Source organism: Anolis sagrei, chromosome 1, assembly GCF_037176765.1.
Source record: "Anolis sagrei isolate rAnoSag1 chromosome 1, rAnoSag1.mat, whole genome shotgun sequence".
NCBI classification, from domain to species: Eukaryota; Metazoa; Chordata; class Lepidosauria; order Squamata; family Dactyloidae; genus Anolis; species Anolis sagrei.
The window spans coordinates 238,681,630-238,702,937 of NC_090021.1; the positions used below are offsets into that span (position 1 = coordinate 238,681,630).

Consider the following 21,308-nt stretch of genomic DNA (forward strand, 5'->3'; position numbering starts at 1 on the left):
CTATGCTATGAATTTCAATTTCCCCTTCATTTCAGAATCAGTAATGCCTCAGGAGAAATAATGTGTTATTTATTTCATAGCCATACAGCATTTCTATGTGAGTTATTAATTTGTTGTATATTTAAATCTACCCAATAAGAAAACCTCTCTGGATGAAATAAGGTTTAAATATATGTGATCGGTGCCAGCTCCTTCAGTTAAACAAAACTTGTTTTCTTTTCAGTCATAAAAAATCCACCTGGATGGGAAATAGGTGTCTATATTACGGGGGCACTTGCTCTTCTGGGCATAGCTGGAGTAAACCTGTGGAAGCTTTGGAGATCTGGCAGCTATCCTGCACCATCACCATTTCCAAACTATGACTACAGATACCTTGAGCAAAAGTATGGGACCACATATTCCCAGATCAAGCAAAAGGTAAAGAGCAATTGTGACACTGTTAAGAAACTCTTTGTACCATACCTACTAATAATATCTGTTGCCTTCCCAGTATTTGATGGAGCTTCTTCTTGAGTTCAGGCTCTATATTAGATTAGATTACTGCAACGCACTCTACGTGGGGTTGCCTTTGAAGACTGCTCGGAAACTCCAACTAGTCCAGCGAGAGGCAGCCAGATTGCTCACCGGGGCGTCATACAGGGAGCATACCACCCCCCTGTTGTGTCAGCTCCACTGGCTGCCAATCCAGTTCCGAGCACAATTCAAGGTGCTGGTTTTGACCTATAAAACCCTATACGGTTCCGGCCCAGTGTATCTGTCCGAACGGATTTCCCTCTACGTCCCACCCCGGAGCCTAAGATCTTCTGGGGAGGTCCTGCTCTCGACCCCGCCTCTATCACAGGTGAGATTGGCGGGGACGAGGAGCAGGGCCTTCTCAGCGGTGGCCCCCCGCCTATGGAATTCTCTCCCCGGGGAAATCAGATCTGCAACTACGCTCCTTTCTTTCAGGAAAAAACTAAAAACATGGATCTGGGACCAGGCATTTGGACAAGCGGGTAAATAAATAAAGAAGAACTCCACTGATGGCTAGGAAATGACTAACGGATTGGTTATGTGGAACTCTGGATTGGTTAACGGATTGGTTATGTGGAACGGATTGGTTATGTGGAACCCCCTCGATGGACTGTCACCTTGTCGTGGTGAGGGGGCTTGCGTGTTCCGATGAACCTGTAGGCACAACAACTGGAGTCGTGCACTCCCAGGAGTGGCTGCGGGGGAGGTCCCAGACCAAGCACAGTCCGAAGACCCAAAGACCTCAACGGCGGAGCAGGCGGAGGATAACATGGCACATGTTACAACGGCTGCGAAGGCGGAAGAAGGCTGCAACAGACTGAGAAGCCACGGTCATTGTGTTAAACTACATCACCAGTGGAACCTCACTCTGTGAAGTCTGTGTGTTGATCAGTTGTGCACTGACCTCCACACATTAAAAAAATCCACGCACAGGCGTCTTCCACAGAAAATAAAAACCAACCAACCAAAGTCCCATGGCGATCAGCGAGTGGCGACGGGGGCAGGACTGTGAAATCTGGAAGCCCCTAGTCACAGACTGGCACATGGGCGGTGGGTACGGACTCAGTCGTTCTACCTCAAGGTCCGAGGCAGTTGAGTAGTTCGGCAGCTGTATCCACGACTGAGCAGCCCTATTGAGGACCCACTCTGCTCACCCCACATGGGGAGGGGGCTAGAAAAGGTGCCCCAAACATAGTCTGCCTCACTCATCCCTGACTGGACTGCCGCGTCCAGTGGGGTCACCACCCTGCGGCCAAAAAAGAAAAATGAACTTCGGTACGTGGAACGTACGGACTCTGATGGACAACAGTGGCAGTGAACGCCCCGAACGCAGAACTGCCATCATCGCAAGGGAGCTGGGACGCTTCAACATCGACATAGCAGCCCTTCAGGAGACCCGGAGAGCAGGAGAGGGACAGCTGAAAGAAGAAAAAGGAGGCTACACCTTCTTCTGGAAGGGACTGCCCAAAGAAGACCAAAGAATGCACGGAGTTGGCTTCGCTATAAGAAATGATCTGATGAAACATCTGTCCGAAGCACCCACTGGTATCAACGAACGTCTCTCCACCCTCCGAGTTGATCTTGCCAAAAACCAACGGGCAACCATCATAAGTGCCTATGCACCAACACTAGACGCTGATGAAGACATCAAGGAGAAATTCTACTGTCAGCTGGACACCGTCCTATCGGGGATACCTAAGGAGGACAAAATCATTCTCCTGGGGGACTTCAATGCAAGAGTCGGGCGAGACTTCGACCTGTGGCCAGGCACCATAGGAAAAGACGGGGTTGGAAACAGCAACTCAAATGGCATCCTGCTTCTCACCAAATGTGCGGAGCACAACCTTGTCATCACCAACACGCTCTTCCGCCAGAAAAACAAGTTCAAGACACCATGGAAGCACCCTCGGTCAAAGCATTGGCACCTCTTAGACTATGTAATCACACGCGCCAGAGACCGCCGTGACGTGCTCCTCACAAGAGCCATGATAGGTGCTGACGACTGCTGGACTGACCACAGGCTAATTCGATCCTCGATGGCTATCAAGATCGCCCCCAAGCGCAGACTCCAAGGAAGGAAGACAAGGCGCAAAATGAACACCCAAGCCCTTCAGGAGCCCTCCAGGCGAGCCCATCTCCAAACAGCACTCAAGGACCATCTACCCACAGAACACCCCGAAAATGTTGAGGAACATTGGAACAAACTGAAGACCTCCATCATCCAAGCCTGCGAAGAAACTATTGGATACCAAGCCAAGAAACATCAAGACTGGTTTGATGAAAATGACATCGAGATCCAACAGCTAATTGACAAGAAAAGGAAAGCCTTCCAAGCATGGCAGAGAGACATCAACTGTGCTGCTAAGAAAAAGATCTATGCTAGTGCAAAAGCTGAGGTCCAAAGAAGGACAAGAGAACTCAAGAACATCTGGTGGACAAAGAAGGCCGAAGAAATCCAACACCTGGCAGATACCCATAATGCTCAGGGATTCTTCAAAGCCACAAAGGTCATCTATGGACCAAGAAACCATGGCATACAGCCTCTACGCTCATCAGATGGAACCAAACTCCTGAAGGACCAAAACTCAATTGCACTACGTTGGAAAGAACACTACCAAAGCCTCCTGAACCGCAGCTCCAATGTGGCCGACGAGGTCCTCTCACAAATCCCACAACAACAAACCAGGGATGAGCTTGCAGCACTGCCTAGTTTGGAAGAAGTCAGCAATGCCATCAGCCAACAGAAGAATAACAAAGCCAGTGGACCAGATGGGATCCCTGCTGAAATCTTTAAAGAGGGAGGACCTGAGCTAACACACCAACTCCACCAGCTCATAGAAAAAGTGTGGGTGACCGAGAAAATCCCAGCAGATCTCAAGGACGCCACCATCATCACCCTCTTCAAAAAAGGGGAAAGAACAGACTGCGGAAACTATCGAGGTATCTCCCTTCTAACCTCCGCTGGGAAAATCCTCGCAAGAATCCTTGCAAACCGCCTTCTGCCCCTCTCAGAAGACACCCTCCCAGAATCCCAGAACGGCTTCCGCCCCTCCAGAGGAACCGTGGACATGATCTTCACTGCACGACAACTCCAAGAAAAATGCAGGGAACAAAACCAACCCCTGTACATGGCATTCATCGACCTTGCAAAGGCATTTGACACAGTGAATCGCAGCGCTCTCTGGACCATCCTCCACAAAATCGGGTGCCCTAACAAATTTGTGAACATCCTGCGGCTCCTCCATGATGACATGATGGCAACAGTCTTGGACAGCAGTGGCTCCCAAAGTGACCCATTTAAAGTGGAATCCGGTGTCAAACAGGGATGTGTTATCGCCCCAACTCTATTCTCCATCTTCATCGCTATGATACTTCACCTTGTTGATGGGATGCTTCCCACCGGAGTGGAAATAATCTATCGGACAGATGGCAAGCTATTCAACCTCAGCAGACTGAAAGCCAAAACCAAGGTTACAACAACATCTGTTATAGAACTCCAGTATGCTGATGACAATGTCGTCTGTGCGCATTCAGAAGAAGATCTACAAGCCACTCTAAACACCTTCGCAGAAGCATACGAGAAGCTCGGCCTGTCACTGAACATTGAGAAAACCAAGGTGCTGTTCCAGCAGTCGTCAGCCAATCCCTCTCCAATGCCAGTAATACAGCTTAATGGTGTCACATTAGAAAATGTGGACCATTTCCGCTACCTTGGCAGCCACCTCTCCACCAAAGTCAACATCGACGCCGAAATACAACACCGCCTGAGCTCTGCAAGTGCAGCATTTTCCAGAATGAAGCAAAGAGTGTTTGAGGACCAGGACATCCGTAGGGAGACCAAGGTGCTTGTCTATAAAGCCATTGTCCTCCCAACCCTGCTATATGCCTGTGAGACGTGGACAGTCTACAGACGTCATATGCAACTCCTGGAACGATTCCATCAGCGCTGCCTCCGGAAAATCCTGCAAATCTCCTGGGAAGACAAGCGGACAAACGTCAGTGTGCTGGAAGAAGCAAAGACCACCAGCATTGAAGCGATGGTCCTCCAACATCAACTCCGCTGGGCCGGCCACGTTGTCCGGATGCCTGACCACCGTCTCCCAAAGCAGTTGCTCTACTCCGAACTTAAGAACGGAAAACGGAACGTTGGTGGACAGGAAAAGAGATTTAAAGATGGGCTGAAAGCCAACCTTAAAAACTCTGGCATAGACACCGAGAACTGGGAAGCCCTGGCCCTTGAGCGCTCCAGCTGGAGGACAGCTGTGACCAGCAGTGCTGCAGAATTCGAGGAGGCACGAGTGGAGGGTGAAAGAGAGAAACGTGCCAGGAGGAAGGCGCGTCAAGCCAACCCCGACCGGGAACGCCTTCCACCTGGAAACCAATGCCCTCACTGCGGAAGAAGATGCAGAGCAAGAATAGGGCTCCACAGCCACCTACGGACCCACAAGGAAATCCATAATGGAAGACCATCTTACTCGTCCAACGAGGGATCGCCTAAGTAAGTAAGTAAGTAAGTAAGTAAGTAAGTGGAACTCTGGAATCGAAACGCTGATTATAAGAATGACTTTTATATGATGTTTATATGATGTTTATACAATGTCTTAGGTACCAGTGCGGATGTTTTATTATGATAATCGTTTTAATTGCATTTTGTATATCGTTCTTTTATATTTTTGTATACTCTGTATTATTATGTATAGGCATCGAATTCTGCCTTTCTTGTAAGCCGCCCTGAGTCCCCCTCCAGGGGTTGAGAAGGGCGGGGTAAAAGCACCAGTAATAAATAAATAAATAAATAAATAAGTGAAGGCAATGAGAGCTGGTGTGGAGATATTCTACTGCCACTAGGATGATGAGAGCTACCATCACTCCCCTTGTTATTGTTTTCTGTAATGCAATCTGTGTGCAATAGTTTTGTATTAGATATGCCTGCTCCAAGAAGCAGTTCATACAAATCAACTCAATGGATTTAGCAAGGAAAGGGTAGGGAAATAGGGGGGAGGGGAGGTGAAAAATGAATGTTCAATTTCTTCCCTGACACTTGATTATTTTCAGCAAAGTATGGGTATAAAGGTTTGTGCCAGGCATAATGGAAGGCAAGGGAGAAAACAGGGCTGTTTAGAATATAAAATCATGGAATTGGAAGAGACCACAAGAGCTAGCCAGTCCAGTCCCCTGCCATGAAGAAAAACACAATCAAAGCACTCACAACAGATGAATATCCAACCTCTGCTTAAAAAGAGAAGACACCACACTTTGAGGCAATGTATCCCAAACAAGAACCTTTCTAACAGGTGAGAATAGTGGATCTTGGCTAGCAATGGTCAGAAGCAAGGATATATAAGTAGCAGATCGATGGAAGGTTATGGAGCTATAGATAGATGGAAAGTTAGAAGGATAAAATTGAGAGTTTTGGATGGGATCTGAGAGCAGAAAGGAAAAGTCTCAAAGAGGATGTCTTATAGTCAAACTCATGGGAGGGGAGAGAATGATATGGGTAGCCTAGCAGTGAGAGGACCACCAGATAGTACGAGAACAGAGAAAATGGCAGTTAGAGAACATTGCAGCTGTCCAATTAGTGATGGAGATTATAAGATCACAAGACCCTTCCACTAAGGGTTGTTTCTCTCATGTTGCTAGTTGTGTAAATCCACTGTAAATGGAAGTCTGAGGACTTTGTAGGCAGCCCTTGTACTTCCTTAACATAGCTTTTGGTGTCTCCCCCCCCCCCCCCAATTGTTTGGACATGCACTTCATAAATGGGGATAACAAGCTTGTTTTGTTCCGAATAGCACCTCTACATGCAAGCAGAGAGAGAATACTGGCAGGAGAGAGGTTGAGAGTAAGGGGAGCAGGAACTGAATACAGTTCGAAAACCTTCAGTGGGGCTATTAACACAGGAAGCTAAAGGCTGCATAAATTGGATTATTGATCCTCAGTCAGAGCTAATATATTCCGGCAGAGGTTGAGGGCTTAATGGCTCCAAGCCACAGTACTAGTCATCTTGTTAGAAACAGTCTAGATTACCTGTGGTGTGCGTGGGGAGTTCTGACAGCAGCTCTTATTAGTGTGTTTGGTCTTTGAAAAAAATAATTATTTGATGTTGCTTGCAGACTTTCTGATGATGTCAGTTGCCATTGAATCAAACTTCCTACTTAATAGGCACTGTAGCTCAATGACAAAGCATATGTTTAGCTGTAAGAAGGTTTCCAAGGACAGCTGTGAAAGAATCTTGCTTGAAACTTTATAGACAGTTAGTTCCATTCAGTATTGACTGATAGTATTTGACTAGATCATTGTGGGCAACTGTGTGAAGGCTCAGAGGCCAGTCCCCCTCTCTACACCAAGCTCAAAGAGTGGTTTTCATCTTTTGTCACTCTCAAAATGGCATTCAGAAGTGACATTATATCACCTCTTTTTGCCATTTTCAGAGGGGGGGGGGCTATGAGGAAAAGAGGTATTTGAGGTTTATGGAAATGAGGGCTTTCTTCATGGTTTGGGGAGAAAAATGTAGTCCAGGAACACATGCAGGGCATGGGTCTCACTTTTCCCACCACAAATTTAGATGTATTGGGAAAGTTTATGTAAGACGTTTCTTAGAAATGCATGCTTAAGCAGCTTGACTCATCCACAATTTTAAAAGTATTGTACCTGGGGTAGAAAAATAAACCCTTTCCCTTGCTCATTTGTTTGGTTTTTTTCCCCCTGAATTCCTGAGTACATCTAAATTTTATTACGAATCATAACTAACTTCCCCCCAAAACAGTGTGTACATATAGAAAGGTCATTAATTTTGTGTGCAACAAAGAAATGTAAATAATGAAATAGATATTTTGATTGTAAAATAAATCTATCCAAAATGATAAGGAAAATGTAGAAATATGCTAATAAAGAAAAATGGATGAACAGATATTCAGTTCTAGAACCACTTCTTTGTTGGTCTCCCTTAGCTGAAACAACAGTCCTGTGTCTTTGGAAAAGAATAGCAAGGTCTCACACTCTTGAAAGATTGTAAAATAGTCCATTTGTTTTATCCCATGGTACAAGAGTCTTAATATATCTTGGTTTTCAGTGTTCCCTGAGCTAGCTTACAGAAGCATGTACATGTGCATACATAAAGAGATGGAAGTAGCATCTTAAAAGCAGAAACTGGAATTCTCTGTTAAGGTCTCTAGATTACATAACTTTATGCATACTTAGCTAGATAACAAAGGCATTAAGAAACCTTGTTAGTGAATTGTGAAGGCATGTAATGAGACACAGAAAAGAGTGTCCTGATGTGCACCAGTCCCATTATGCATTGGGTAGCATTATGCATTGATCCCATTGTGTGTTGGGCCCTGTTGTGCATTGATTCCAATTTGCAACAGTCAGTTTTTGTTGACTCTCCTCTATATCAGCGTAACAGCAGTCCCTTGCTAAATACACACATTGTTAACCTGCTCAATTGTATTTCTTACGGGTGTTAATTTCTCTTATAAATAAGAAGGTTCCCAAGAGAATTCCAGCTCATGTTTAATTGGCATAGATTTTTGTGGACTCCAGCCCACTTCTTCAAAGGTATGGCTGCAGTCCACAAAGGTTTGCGCCAAATAAAATTGGTTCATTTTTAACATGTCACAGGATCTTAGTTGTTTTGTTGCAGCAGACAAGCATGGCTCTCTCACCTGCTCATACACAAAAAGGGAATCCAATTTCAGTCATTATGCACTTTTTAAACTGTAACAACCACCATCAGCTTGGTAAGATGCAGCAAGTGTTTCTAGCAGCCTCTGAAAAGAAATTATAATGCTTAAATATTTACACATCTTGATTTCAGGTCTTCCTAATTCAGGTTTAAAATACAAAGAGAACAAGTTTATTGTTAAACAAAGCGTAATTGTTGCAATATTGAGATGTTGAGTTTGGCATATGCTTGTTGGTTACAATATGGCTTGGTCGAGATACATTCAGGCTTTAGATGTTACAATCTTATAAACTCCTTCTTCAGTGAGGTACTTTATTATTTCAGTGTTCCTTGTTGTGAATATTCACAATTGTTTGTCCTATACCGGATCAAACCACTGATCTCCAGTCTTACACTACTGGCGATCCTAAAACCTCCTCTGTTAGATTCTTTTTTCCTCAAAGTAATAACTATTATTTATTATTTATTTATTATTTGCACTTATTGACCGCCACTCTCAGCCCTAGGGCGACTCGTGGCGGTGAGCTGAAGGTTTCACCTTCAGCTCCCTTGCTGAAGAAATATTCACAAATACTAAGAACTAACTGAATTTACACTGCTTCACAGCACAGAGCCCTAATTGACTCTGCCTTCTTCTCAGGGTCTCATCCTCCTGACTGAAGCTTAACTGCCACTTTCAAAACCTTTTTCTCCTTAAGCTCCGCCCACCTCCTCTTCGGCTTTGTCACCATGGCAACCTATCTCTCTCAGCTAGGCCCTGGCAACAAATGTAATACATAAATACAGATTCAAACACATTATAAATAACACTTTATAATAAACATATCTCTACACCTTCCCCCCCAGAAACATTATTTTTGTACCATTCTCGATCCCAGAATGGCAAAAATAATTCCACATATTATTCAACAATATACACATATACATCAATTCTGAAAGGGAAACATATTAGGGTTAAACACATTTCAATTACATATACATACAAACCTTTAACCTATGGAATCCTAGATAAGGCGTCCGCAACTAAATTTCGTTTACCTGAAACATTTGAAATTAAACATGTTTCAAATATAAAATCCTGTAAACATAAACTCCATCTTAACAATTTGTTATTCGTACCCTTTACATTTTCTAACCATTTTCATTTGTTGACATACTACATTTATCAGAATGCCAATTTTTACTTAAAACTTCCACAACCTCTCTTCTCTGTGGTTGGGACAATTCTATATTCATATCTACCCGATCTAAATTTTTGTTCTGTTCACGATCACCCTCCCAAAAAGAAAAGGGACCGGATTCCTCTTCTGAAACAACAAAACATACATTCGCAGATCTTTTAACATAAGGCTTTAACATATTTACATGAACTCTTCTTTCCACATTGGAATGTTCATCAAAAATATCATAGTTTATGTGGTTGTGCTTTCTGATGATCTTCCAGGGTCCAGACCAATCCAATTGAAGTTTGTTGGTTTTGTTGGGAGATAAAAATAAAACTTCATCTCCGATGTTGAAGATCTTTGGTTTAGCAGTAGAGTCATAATAGTCTTTTTGTCTTTGCTGAGCCGCAAGCAAATGTTCTTGAGCAATGTCTCTAGCTAGCTTCATTGTTGCTTGAAGATCCTTTAAATACTCCGACACTGGAACTGGATCTGTCGCCGGACTTTCTTCCCAATATTCTCTTATCAGATCCAATGGACCACGAGCTTTCCTTCCATATAGTAATTCAAATGGACTGTAGCCAGTACTGTCATGAGGGACGGTCCTGTAGGCGAATAACAGTTGTTGCAATTTGACGTCCCAGTCATATGGCTTCTCTTGACTGTAAGACTTTATCATTTTGACTAAAGTCTTGTTCATATTCTCAACTAGTCCATTTGTCTGTGGATGATAAGCTGTTGAAGTCAGGTGTCTGATTCCACATAACTCAAGCAATTTCGACATAAGCCTGGAAGTAAACTGGGTTCCTAAATCTGAAACCAATTCTCTAGGATATCCAGTTCTTCCCCAAATGGATAACAGGGCATTGGCAATTGTTGTTGTTTCGATGTTAGTCAGAGCCACAGCCTCTGGATATCTTGTGGCGTAGTCAATCATGGTTAATATGTATCGGTAACCACGTCTGCTTGGTTTACAAAGAGGCCCTACTATGTCAATGCCTACTCTGTAAAATGGTTCTCCAATTATTGGCATAGGGATCATAGGAGCTTTAACTTTATCCCTTCCAGTACTCAATCTCTGGCAGATGTCACAAGACTGGCAAAACTCTTTGATCCTCTGGAACATGCCAGGCCAATAAAAGTTCTTAGTAATTCTCTTCGTGGTTTTCCTCACACCCAAATGTCCACCTTGAGGGTTTTCGTGTGCCACCCTCATCAGCTGTTCTCTAAAACTTTGAGGCACTACAATCTGACTACATGTTACTGATCCTTCTGTCGAGTTCACACTTCTGGTCTCTCTATATAAGACACCATTCTTTAATACAAACTCGGAGGGCTGTTTTTCTGCCGATACTGTGGGGTTTTGAGCTAAAGTGAATAGAGGTTTGAGAGAAACATCGGCTCCTTGTTCCTGCCGAATCTCTTCAACTCCTCCCGTCCTCTTAACAAGCTCAGCCACTGTAGCGCTGGTTTCTGGACTCTCGTCCCCATCTTGTTGTATGGCAAAACACATGGCTTTTTGTTCAGGGCTTTCATTGTTACATTCTTTCTCCCCACACGCCATCTTACAGTATTTAATCTCCTCAGCCAAATCATTTCCAATTAAACATTGATATGGTATGTCAGGACTGACTGCAAAATCCCACATACCCTTCCATCCTTCATATTCTATTGGCAAAGTTACCACTGCTGTTGGTATCGCAGGACCTAAGCCTTTTAATCTTATTTCAGAGGTTGGCTGCTGAAACTTCTGAGGTATTATTTCGGGGTGCACTATGCACACTTCGGAACCTGTATCTCTGAGTCCTTTCCTGTCTTTGTTATCAATAGAAATGGTTTCTAAGTAATCCTTAGATGGGCTGCCTGACAGGATGAACAAACATTGTTTCTCTTGAGGCTCTGAGCTTGAACTCTCCTTTGCAACAGTATCCGGTGCTGCCTTTGGTGTTTCTTTCACTTTATTCACAAAGAGGGTTGTTTTCTCTTTCCTTAACAGGGGACATTGATATTTTAAATGGTTCCATTCTCCACATTGAAAGCATCGTCTTTTTACCTCAGGAGCAGTTTGTCTTGTTACACTCTGCCTCCTATAGATGGTGTTTTCTAAGTCAGTACCCTTTTCTTGCTGTGGGCGCGTTTGTTGTGAATAAAATGGCTGCCTGTTTGTTCTTTTGTCATTTGGCAGATCTTCCCTTTTGAATCCTTCTTTCAAGGTTGTTATTTGATCTGCCATAACCGCTGCCTCTACAATAGTGGATGGCTTGCGATCTTGAATCACCCAGCGAATATCATAAGGCACTAACTGAAAAAACTTTTCCAGCTTTAAAAGTTCCCTCAGCTGTTGATAATCTTCCACCTCAGACGTCTTTATCCAACTATCGAACAGTTGAGATAATCTTGAGGCCACCTGAGCAAAACTTTGAGTTTTATCTTTCTTTAAGGATCTGAACTTAAATCTATAATATTCCGGAGTCAATCTAAACTCTTGTTGAATCTGTTTCTTAAACAGATCATAGTCTCCATAAGATTCCTCAGGCAACTGTCCATAAATCTGCAAAAGTTTCCCACTTATCTGTGGCCTAAGGTATGTCATCCATTTGTCCTTAGCCACTCCAAAATCTCGACAACATCTCTCAAAAGATATTAGGAATTTCTCTGCATCATCGCCCTTGGTAAATTTAGGGAATTTCTTCATCAAATCTGGGGTATCCACTCCAGATCTCCCTTCCTGAACATCATTGGATGTTTGAGACAAAGCCAATCTTTGTTTCTCTAGCTCAAACTCCATTCTCTTCAATTCTAACTCCTGTTCAAATTCTCTCACTCTTTGTCTTTCCTCAAATTCTCTTTGTTTCGCCTCTCTCTCCATCTCCAACTCTCTCTCTCTTTGTCTTTCTTTTGCCTCCATTTCCAGTTCTCTCTCTTTTTGTTTTGCCTCCATCTTCAGTTCTCTCTCTCTTTGTCTTTCTTTTGCCTCTATTTCCAATCGTTTCATCTCTAACTTGTACTTAAAAGCCATTTCTGTCATAGGCACTGGCTCTGTCTCTGCCTCAGAGCTTGAACTTTCTTCTTGGTCTCCCTCTCTTTCCTCAGTCAGCTTTCTCTGCCGCCTGGTAGCCATGTTGTCAACAACTTTTACCTCACAACTTATTCCTAAATTAAACTTAAGGCACTCGATCAGTTGTTACACGAATCCCGTCGTCTGCCACCAAAAAATATGTGAGGAAGCGTTAATGCCACCGCTTGTTAACAAAAATATGTGAAGAAGTCTTTATCCCACCAAATGGGATTACCAAAAATATAAGGAAGTCCCTAGACTGCTATTAAATTAAACTGCCACCAATAAAATATAAAGACGCTGGTCTTAGAGTCTCTATTTACTCCTATTTGCGTTGTGAGGTAACTTTGGTAGAGTGGAATACACCGAACTAAAATCAATGGAGGAGGCAGGTTTAAAATACAAAGAGAACAAGTTTATTGTTAAACAAAGCGTAATTGTTGCAATATTGAGATGTTGAGTTTGGCATATGCTTGTTGGTTACAATATGGCTTGGTCGAGATACATTCAGGCTTTAGATGTTACAATCTTATAAACTCCTTCTTCAGTGAGGTACTTTATTATTTCAGTGTTCCTTGTTGTGAATATTCACAATTGTTTGTCCTATACCGGATCAAACCACTGATCTCCAGTCTTACACTACTGGCGATCCTAAAACCTCCTCTGTTAGATTCTTTTTTCCTCAAAGTAATCTAACTAGGTTTCACCTTCAGCTCCCTTGCTGAAGAAATATTCACAAATACTAAGAACTAACTGAATTTACACTGCTTCACAGCACAGAGCCCTAATTGACTCTGCCTTCTTCTCAGGGTCTCATCCTCCTGACTGAAGCTTAACTGCCACTTTCAAAACCTTTTTCTCCTTAAGCTCCGCCCACCTCCTCTTCGGCTTTGTCACCATGGCAACCTATCTCTCTCAGCTAGGCCCTGGCAACAAATGTAATACATAAATACAGATTCAAACACATTATAAATAACACTTTATAATAAACATATCTCTACACTCCCCAAGTTAGTTTTTTTTTTAAGACCAGAGAGAACAACGGGTATTTTTTTATGAAATTGCTATTAGACTTTTGAGACTTCCAAAATGACACATTATATACACACAAGTAAATGTTTTGAGGTTGCAGTAAATCATGAGCATTGATTGGATTTTCTTTTGTCTTCACAGAGAGCTGCAAACAACTTCCGAAAGGCAGGAGACAGGACATCTCCTGTTCGCAAGCCAAGCCTGAAAATGGACGACACCTTTGAAAACATTAATGAGTTAGGCACTTTGGAGCTGATGCATAAAGAGCTTGATTTGGCTCCCTATGGTCCCCTGAAAAAGTCTATTTCCACTGACTCCCTCAGTTCCATCTCCTCTATTGGGAATAACTTTGGCCAGGAATTCACAGTTGGACAAGTGGAAGTCAACATGGAATACAATGTACATTCCAACACCTTGCATGTGACACTGCTGCAAGGGAAAGATCTCCTGGAGAAGGAAGATATCAACTTTGAGTCTTGCTTTGTGCGCATAAGTTTGCTCCCGGATGAACAAATTGTTGGCATTTCTAGGGTGAGTTTCTCCGCTATCTTCATTTTGGTTCTACATGAGCATGATGCAAGGACTAGCCACTTTCACCAAGGGTTAACAACTAACTGTTCATTGCACAAGGTCTAGTTGATTTCATTGTGTTTGCCAATTATGGGAGCATAATTGAGAGGTTATGTTTAGGGTGCTTACCATAGAACTCTTTAGAATTGATTATAGAGCCTGAGTAAATTTCTAATGTTGAGTTGGTCAGTAGTTCCTTACAGCAGAGACTGTCTTAATTTGGCTGTCTGTACTCCAGGGATTGTGCAATGTATATCTAGTGGTTGAAAACACACCAGTATAACAGCATCAAGCATCAAAACCTCTTATGCTACGCCTCCATTCTGCTTTGGTCAGACTGCACCTGGAATACTGTGTCCAATTCTGGGCACCTCAGTTGAAGGAAGATGTTAACAAGCTGGAATGTGTTCAGAGGAGGGCGGCTAAAATGATCAAAGGTATGGAGAACAAGCCCTATGAGGAGTGACCTAAAGAGCTGGACATGTTTGGCCTGCAGAAGAGAAGGCTGAGGGGAGACATGATGGCCATGTATAAATATCTGAGGGGAAGTCATAGGGAAGAGGGAGCAAGCTTGTTTTCTGCTGCGCTGAAGACTAGGACATGGAACAATTGTTTCAAACTACCAGAAAGGAGATTCCACTAGAACATTAGGAAGAAATTCCTAATGGTGAGAGGTGTTCAGCTCTCTCTGCCCCAGAGTGTGGTGGAGGCTCCTTCTTTGAAGGTTTTTGAACAGAGGCTGGATGGGCATCTGTCGGGGGTACTTTGAATACGATTGTCCTGCTTCTTGGCAGGGGGTTGGACTGGATTGCCCCCGAGGTCTCCTCCAACTCTAGGATTCTATGATTCTATGATAATACCCTCTTGCTCTTCCTTCTTTCCAGTTATGCATTCCTTGATTTCCCCCAATAGATTTTGTAAATGTTAATCTCTGAGAAATTTGTTAAAGCATATTCGCTCTAACAAAGGGGGGCACCCACAGTTATGCTGTATAATTATTGATACCAAACTTTCTTATGATAGGCTATAAACTTTATTGATGAATAATTCAACATCATTTTACACCACACCCTGGAACATTTCAGATTTGGAACATATTTAAAGTATAAATAGCATCTGAAGTTGCTGCTTATCTTTATTAAGCTTTTATTTCTGGCAAGCATATAAAGCTTGAGCTTGTTTTAACTGGGTTTTGCTAGAGTTGTATGTTAACTGCTTTTAATAGGACATCTGTTTGACTTGTTAAAATTGTACATTGTTTTGGGTATTCTTTAAATATCGAAAGGATCACTATGTTATATAAATAAAAACAAATGCATTGTTTAAGTGAACAACAATGTGCTGCATAGCTGTTCTACCCCTCCAGCTTTAAAATTAGTATTTGGTGTTCCTTAAAATTAATTCAGGTTTGGCATAGTCATTTTGATGTCACAAACCTGTGATTCTATACAGAAGTATAGCTTTAGAGCTGCCTAGTTTGTGGCAGCGAGACAAATCTTGTGCTCTACATTTCCAGGGTCTATTAGAAATTATTACAAAAAATGAAACAGAAGAAATTTAGGAAGTTGTACCCATGGCTTTTGTGTGACATGTTGCTAGTGTCAGGTTGGCTGAATATTCCCATAGCTTTTGCCCAGCTTATGATGGGAAAATTATATTCTACTTCCTTAGCAAAATTTTAGAGTTTTCTATCCTGAACTATATGACTGAGAATAGTTGTTGTTGTTCTGTTCAGAACTGGTGGAGTGGAAAGCTCTGCTGGCATAATTACATATCAGCTTTCTACCAGCTTTATATAGAGTCAGAAATTTCTCAAATGCCAAGGACTAAAGGATCCTCAGAACCAAAGTATTGTGGAAAGAGTAGCTTAGAAAATTGCTTCTGCCAAACAGTACTTATGCCATAATGCTTGTTGTTGTTGTTGTTGTTTTTGTTGTTGTTGTTGTTGTTGTTGTACACCTTCAAGACATTTCTGATTTAGGGTGACTCTGAGGCATGTGTGTCAAGCTCAAGGCCCAAAGGCTGAATCCAGCCCACCAGTTATTTGATGAGTCTCTCCAGATTCTGGATTACAACTCCGGTTCTAGGTGATTTGCTGCCAAGTCTGTAATACTTGCAGTCCTGTCGGCATCTTACCCCTATGATTGATTCATGCTTTTATTGCAGTCCTGTTCCTTTGTTGAAAATAGTCATGCCCTTAAACTGGAGTAGAGTATTGAGGGCAGAGCAATTTGTATGAATAGCATTTCTGGCCAAACGAATATGAACTTGGCAGAAGAAAGGAGCATTTGGGAGCCTGGATGAGGAAGACATAAGGACAATTACCATGCTTGAGAAATGTGTAGTTTTTATTGTTTTTAAAAGGGAGCTTTTTTGCTGCTTCTAATCCTACTGGGTCCAGAAGAGACAGCTTGTTCTTCTGTTCAGTTGAAAGACATATTGCAAAATCATATTTCTCATTTGCTCTTACGCTCGGGCAATGAGTCATGATTTTTTGTTCTTTATTTGCCCATGTCAACAAACTGGCTTACTTCCAGATTGATAAGCAGGGACTGAAAACAAAATGAGGGGAAATGGCTTTATTCTAGTTGCAGCCTTAAATACACTTACCAAAGGGTGAGCCCACCATATAGGGTATTAGGACTTACATCCCATTAAATCTGCATAGTCTTGTGCTGTAGTCCAAAACAGTTATTTTCTCCAGGCCAATAATGAGTAGTCCCTCCTTTCTGGATGCCATTTGCAAATGTCTACTTTTGCCATTGAGCAATGCACTTCTTCTGGAACGTTGTGTTCTCAAAGCATGGTTTGTTCGCTGAATCCCACACACAGGGCTCTTCACTTTCAACTCAACAAGAAGACACAGAAATCTGTCAAGGACAGACAACTGGAGGAGGGGATAGTGGCAGAAGAGACTTGTTTCCTTTTATTCTTGACTCATTTCAGCCATTATCTTTGAGTAGACGCTAGAGAACACCTCTCCTTTGCTTTAACCATATTTATAGGCTGAAAGAGACACATAAGAGCTTTTCCCCAGGAGCAGAAAATGGTGCATTAGAGCTATCACTGCATGTAGTACAAATACTCACCACCACCACCACCCCCTCTCCTGTTCTGCTAATATCACTGACAGAACAGATTTTGAAGGATTTTATGGAGGCATTTGGAAAAGGGCAAAACCAGTTAGATGACCACCAGAAATTAACGGGACACAAAAGAAATTGGTGAATACAACACATACTATTGCAATTTTGTTGAGACATTAATTTTAGTCTCTCTTTTTAAAAAGCAGCTGCCTCTCTCCACTCTTCCGCTGCTTGGTTGGTGGCTTCAATCTCAGGTCTTTCCATTTCTTTATTCTGATTTTCTTATGATTCAGAGTTTATGGAATGTAAAACCACTCGCAAAAATAGCTTCAAAGAACAATTGTCAGGGTGGATATGATTAATGGCCATAGAGTTGTGTCATCTAAACAAAAAGCTTGCAAGCAGCATGTCTCCGAATTCCAGTAGCTACAGACAAGCAGTTTGGAAGTCATGTTGTTGTCACATCTTCTTGCAGGTTACTTATAGGGCAATTTCCAACAATCTCATTTATTAGTAAAGTTTATATGGCCTTAGGGGGAGAAAAGGTTTTGGATAGGTAGGCATACCTTTCAGATTCCCTAACCCTCCTCCTTTTTTTTTTTTACAAGCTTATCATTCTGGATTTTTCATTGCCATCAGTTTACCTTTTTGTTCCAATAGAATCACAGAAAATAGCTCCCATTTTGTCTCCTGCTGCTGCCAGCTTTATAGGGAATTATTTTATCCCTGCTTCCTTTATCCCTTCCAATTGCTTGAAGCCCTATCTTTTCACCCAATGCAGGTCTGTATACACCTTTTACCATATTAGTAGAACTTTACTCCACTCATCCCAGCATTAGCATCTCTGACTGCCAGCAGAAATGCTCGAGGCACTGAACCTTTCCATATTGCACAATTATTGCATTATGATTCCACTTTAACTGCTTTAGCTACATCCTATGGAATCCAGGAATTTCCTCCTTAAAATGGAAATCCCAGGACTCCATAGGGTCAAACTATGACAATTAAAGTAGAGTCATAGCATCATGAATTGCATAATTTGAAAGGGTCTCAGCGTGAATGGTGGATGAAAGGTGCCTGGAGGCTTCATGCAGCTTCCACTCTCTATTTATTATCATAATAATAATAATAATAATAATAATAATAATAATTTGAAACACAACAAGATTAGTACACAGCAAACAAGGTCACTCTGCTGGCTGTTGTATGGGATCACATGTCAGACACTTCCCAAATGTCTAGGGCTGTGTGATGTATTGGCAATGATGATGATGATGATGATGATGATGATGATTATTATTGATCTCTCCCAACCTCCTCAAATGCATTTCAACCCTCTTTTTTACACTTAGTGAGTGTATTTGTTTTTGAAAACTGGAAGAAAATCAGTTGTTGCTTTTGGAGGTCATCCATGATAAGTGGATTGGGTTGTGGGGGGGATACCATATACTCATAACAACCGTGCAAATTGGAAGAGGCTCCAGGTTCAAAGGAAGTACAAATTAAAAGCAATCAGAACTCTCTGAAACTCTTTTTTTACACTTTATAATCTTAAATTAACAACTGGGGGAAGAGACTGATCCAACTAAAGGTTTTTTTTTTAAAAAAAAACTTCTGTTATGCGCTGGACCTCATATGTGCACATGTGGATCAGCTTGTGTTTATATAAAGATATTTGCATGTGTGCATGTGAGGTCCAGTGCACAACAGAAAAACTTTTTTGAAAACCCTTCCGCTGGATGCTCCCTGTCAGCCCTCCATCTTGATCCGCTTCAAAAGAAGGCTGTGAGGATGGTGGGGGACCATATCCCGGGACTGACACATCTGTGTGTGGACCTGCTGTCATATCTCAGGATTTTTTTACTCAGTTCTAAAATGAGAATTTTGGGACTGTCTGGAAGGGCCCTGGGTTTGCAGGTGTTGACTTCGATCCTACGTTCCTCAGTATAGTGTAAATATCTGCACGCAGGCCTATGCTATACTGAGCCATATACTCCCCCTACCCCACCTCAAAAAAGCTGCTGAAGCGACTCCAGACAGTTATTCCATGCTTCATAGCAAGTAGAGAAGCATCTGACTATCTTCAAAGGTACAATGATGACAGGAATGCAAGATGTTTGAAAGACTCCAGTGGATGTCAGCACAGATATAATGACTTTGCTCTTGCCTAAGGGCCCAAAGTGCGGGCACTGTCAGACTTTTATCTGAAGTGTCCAAACAATGCATCAGGTAAAAGTGAATTAATTCAGGACAAAACAGGAGAACTCTGATTTGTCCTGATTAATTTGATACCTCATTAGACACGGTCATCCTGAAAGCACGGGTCTAAAAGAGTATGAGCCCTGTGGGGACTGACCCAAGGTACAGCTTCCAAAAGCCAGAGAACCGAGGAGGGCATGCATCCCCTCCCCAACTCCCCCTCAAAAGCCCTTAAAATAAGTAAAAACTTACTGGGCCACCATGATGCCTCTCCAGAGGTCTCCTGGCATGCAGAAATGGTGCACCAGGAGGTGGGGGAATCGCTCCTGCCCCCCCCCCCCCGCCGCCTCTTGGCACATCATTTCTATGTGCCAGGAGGCCTCCAGAGAGGTGGCACATCAGCCCAGTAAGTTTTTACTTATTTTAAGGGCTTTTGAGGGGGGGGGATTGGCCCCATGCCATTTCAGTACTTTTCTCAATGGCATGGGGACACCCAACAAGGAAACCTCATTTGGGGGGTAGGGTGAGCATTGGGACAGTAACATGGGCGACAATGAGTTAATCAATTTTCTTCCACATTAAATTGATGTCTGGAAGTGCCCTAAGAGGAAGCAGCCAGGAGCTTCCCTGAAACTTCTTGCTTGTGGAATAGCCATGTGGGGTAGTTGCAGGGAAGGTTGGGGAATGGGGTTTTGATCATTACAAGGGAGCGGGGAGGTGGTATGAGCTCTCACAGCACCTTCCTAAAAAGCAGAAGTATGGATATCCCTAACATACTTCTGATCCTTGTATATGCCCAGAACACTTCTGAAGAGAACTAGATTGTGCTCAGGTAGAAGATTCTGTTTGAAATGAAATTTATCCTTTCTTCAGCTGAGTCTAGACATGAACTTGTGATCTTAGTTCTGTAAAAATATCAAGAAGGCAGGCAAGTTGTGTCTCGTATCAAAACTATAGGTGGCTATTGCTCATCTACATTGGTTCTTTCATTAGCATATATCAAATTTAAGAAATGCCCAGTACTTAATAATGATTTTTAAAAATGCATTGAAAAACAAGTATACATTTTATTATATTTATTACCTTCCACCTCATTATCACTACTATTTCCTTTCACTTTAAATGCCAAATGTCATGTTCCTTCAAGCTGAGCAGCTAATTGGTTGATTTTTGTTTGTTTTTTATGTGTGTAATCTTAAAATGACTGTAGTATACACTTGAGATTTTAGAACGTAACTTCCAAAATTTAGACTAGTCATCCTTACCTCCACCATAGATGTTTTCAAGCCTTTTCTATTACAAACCTCTGCCTTCCTCAGACAAGGAATGTTCATCTCTTACTTAGAGAGAGATATAGATTTCTCCTGGGACTTGTCTGTTCTGGAGGCTTGCAGTGTGAGTGTGTGTGTGTGTGTGTGAGAGAGAGAGAGAGGGGGGGGGAGAGGGAGAGAGAGAGAGAGAGAGAGAGAGAGGAAGAGAGAGATTTGCAGAGAAATGAGCAAATCAGTTCCTTCTCATTGCTGAACAAAAGGATTTGCATTTCCAAGCAAGCCCAGGGAATATACAATTTATAAAATACTGAGGATAAAATATCCTAGTAGTGCTCTGGCTGAAAGAGAATCTTCCATAGATGAATACTACATATTTATGCTCTACTGTTGTTTGTAATTTTCCTCCTCTGTTTATAATTCACTGTGACTGTTTAGTTTTCTGTCTGCTTTGACAGATAATAAAGACACATTGGATTCTTTCTTTTCATTTTTGTGCTTTCCTGTAAAATTTGTAGATAATCTTTAAGTTAAAGACTTTTCAGGTTGATGTAGACATCTGTCTTCTCCACTATGGATAAAAGCAGCAAGAGAGATGCTTGGTCCCAATGGCATCGCACTCCTCTTGCATTGATTTAAGTCAGAACATGTGTAATAATTATGGACAAGTAATTTGTTAAAATTACTGTTGCAGTGTCAAATAGTAACTAGCTATTGTCAGAGCACATCCAG

General features: G+C 42.2%; 1 protein-coding gene across 1 annotated transcript in view; it reads left to right on the forward strand.

Moving 5' to 3' along the window:
• SYT12 (synaptotagmin 12) overlaps positions 1-21,308 on the forward strand; it is a 99,332-nt gene that overhangs the window by 36,141 nt on the left and 41,883 nt on the right. Inside the window, exons 3-4 of the mRNA XM_060770029.2 lie at positions 224-417; positions 13,595-13,984. Of these exons, the coding sequence (XP_060626012.2) occupies positions 224-417; positions 13,595-13,984 (584 nt within the window). The remainder of the gene's footprint in view (positions 1-223; positions 418-13,594; positions 13,985-21,308) is intronic.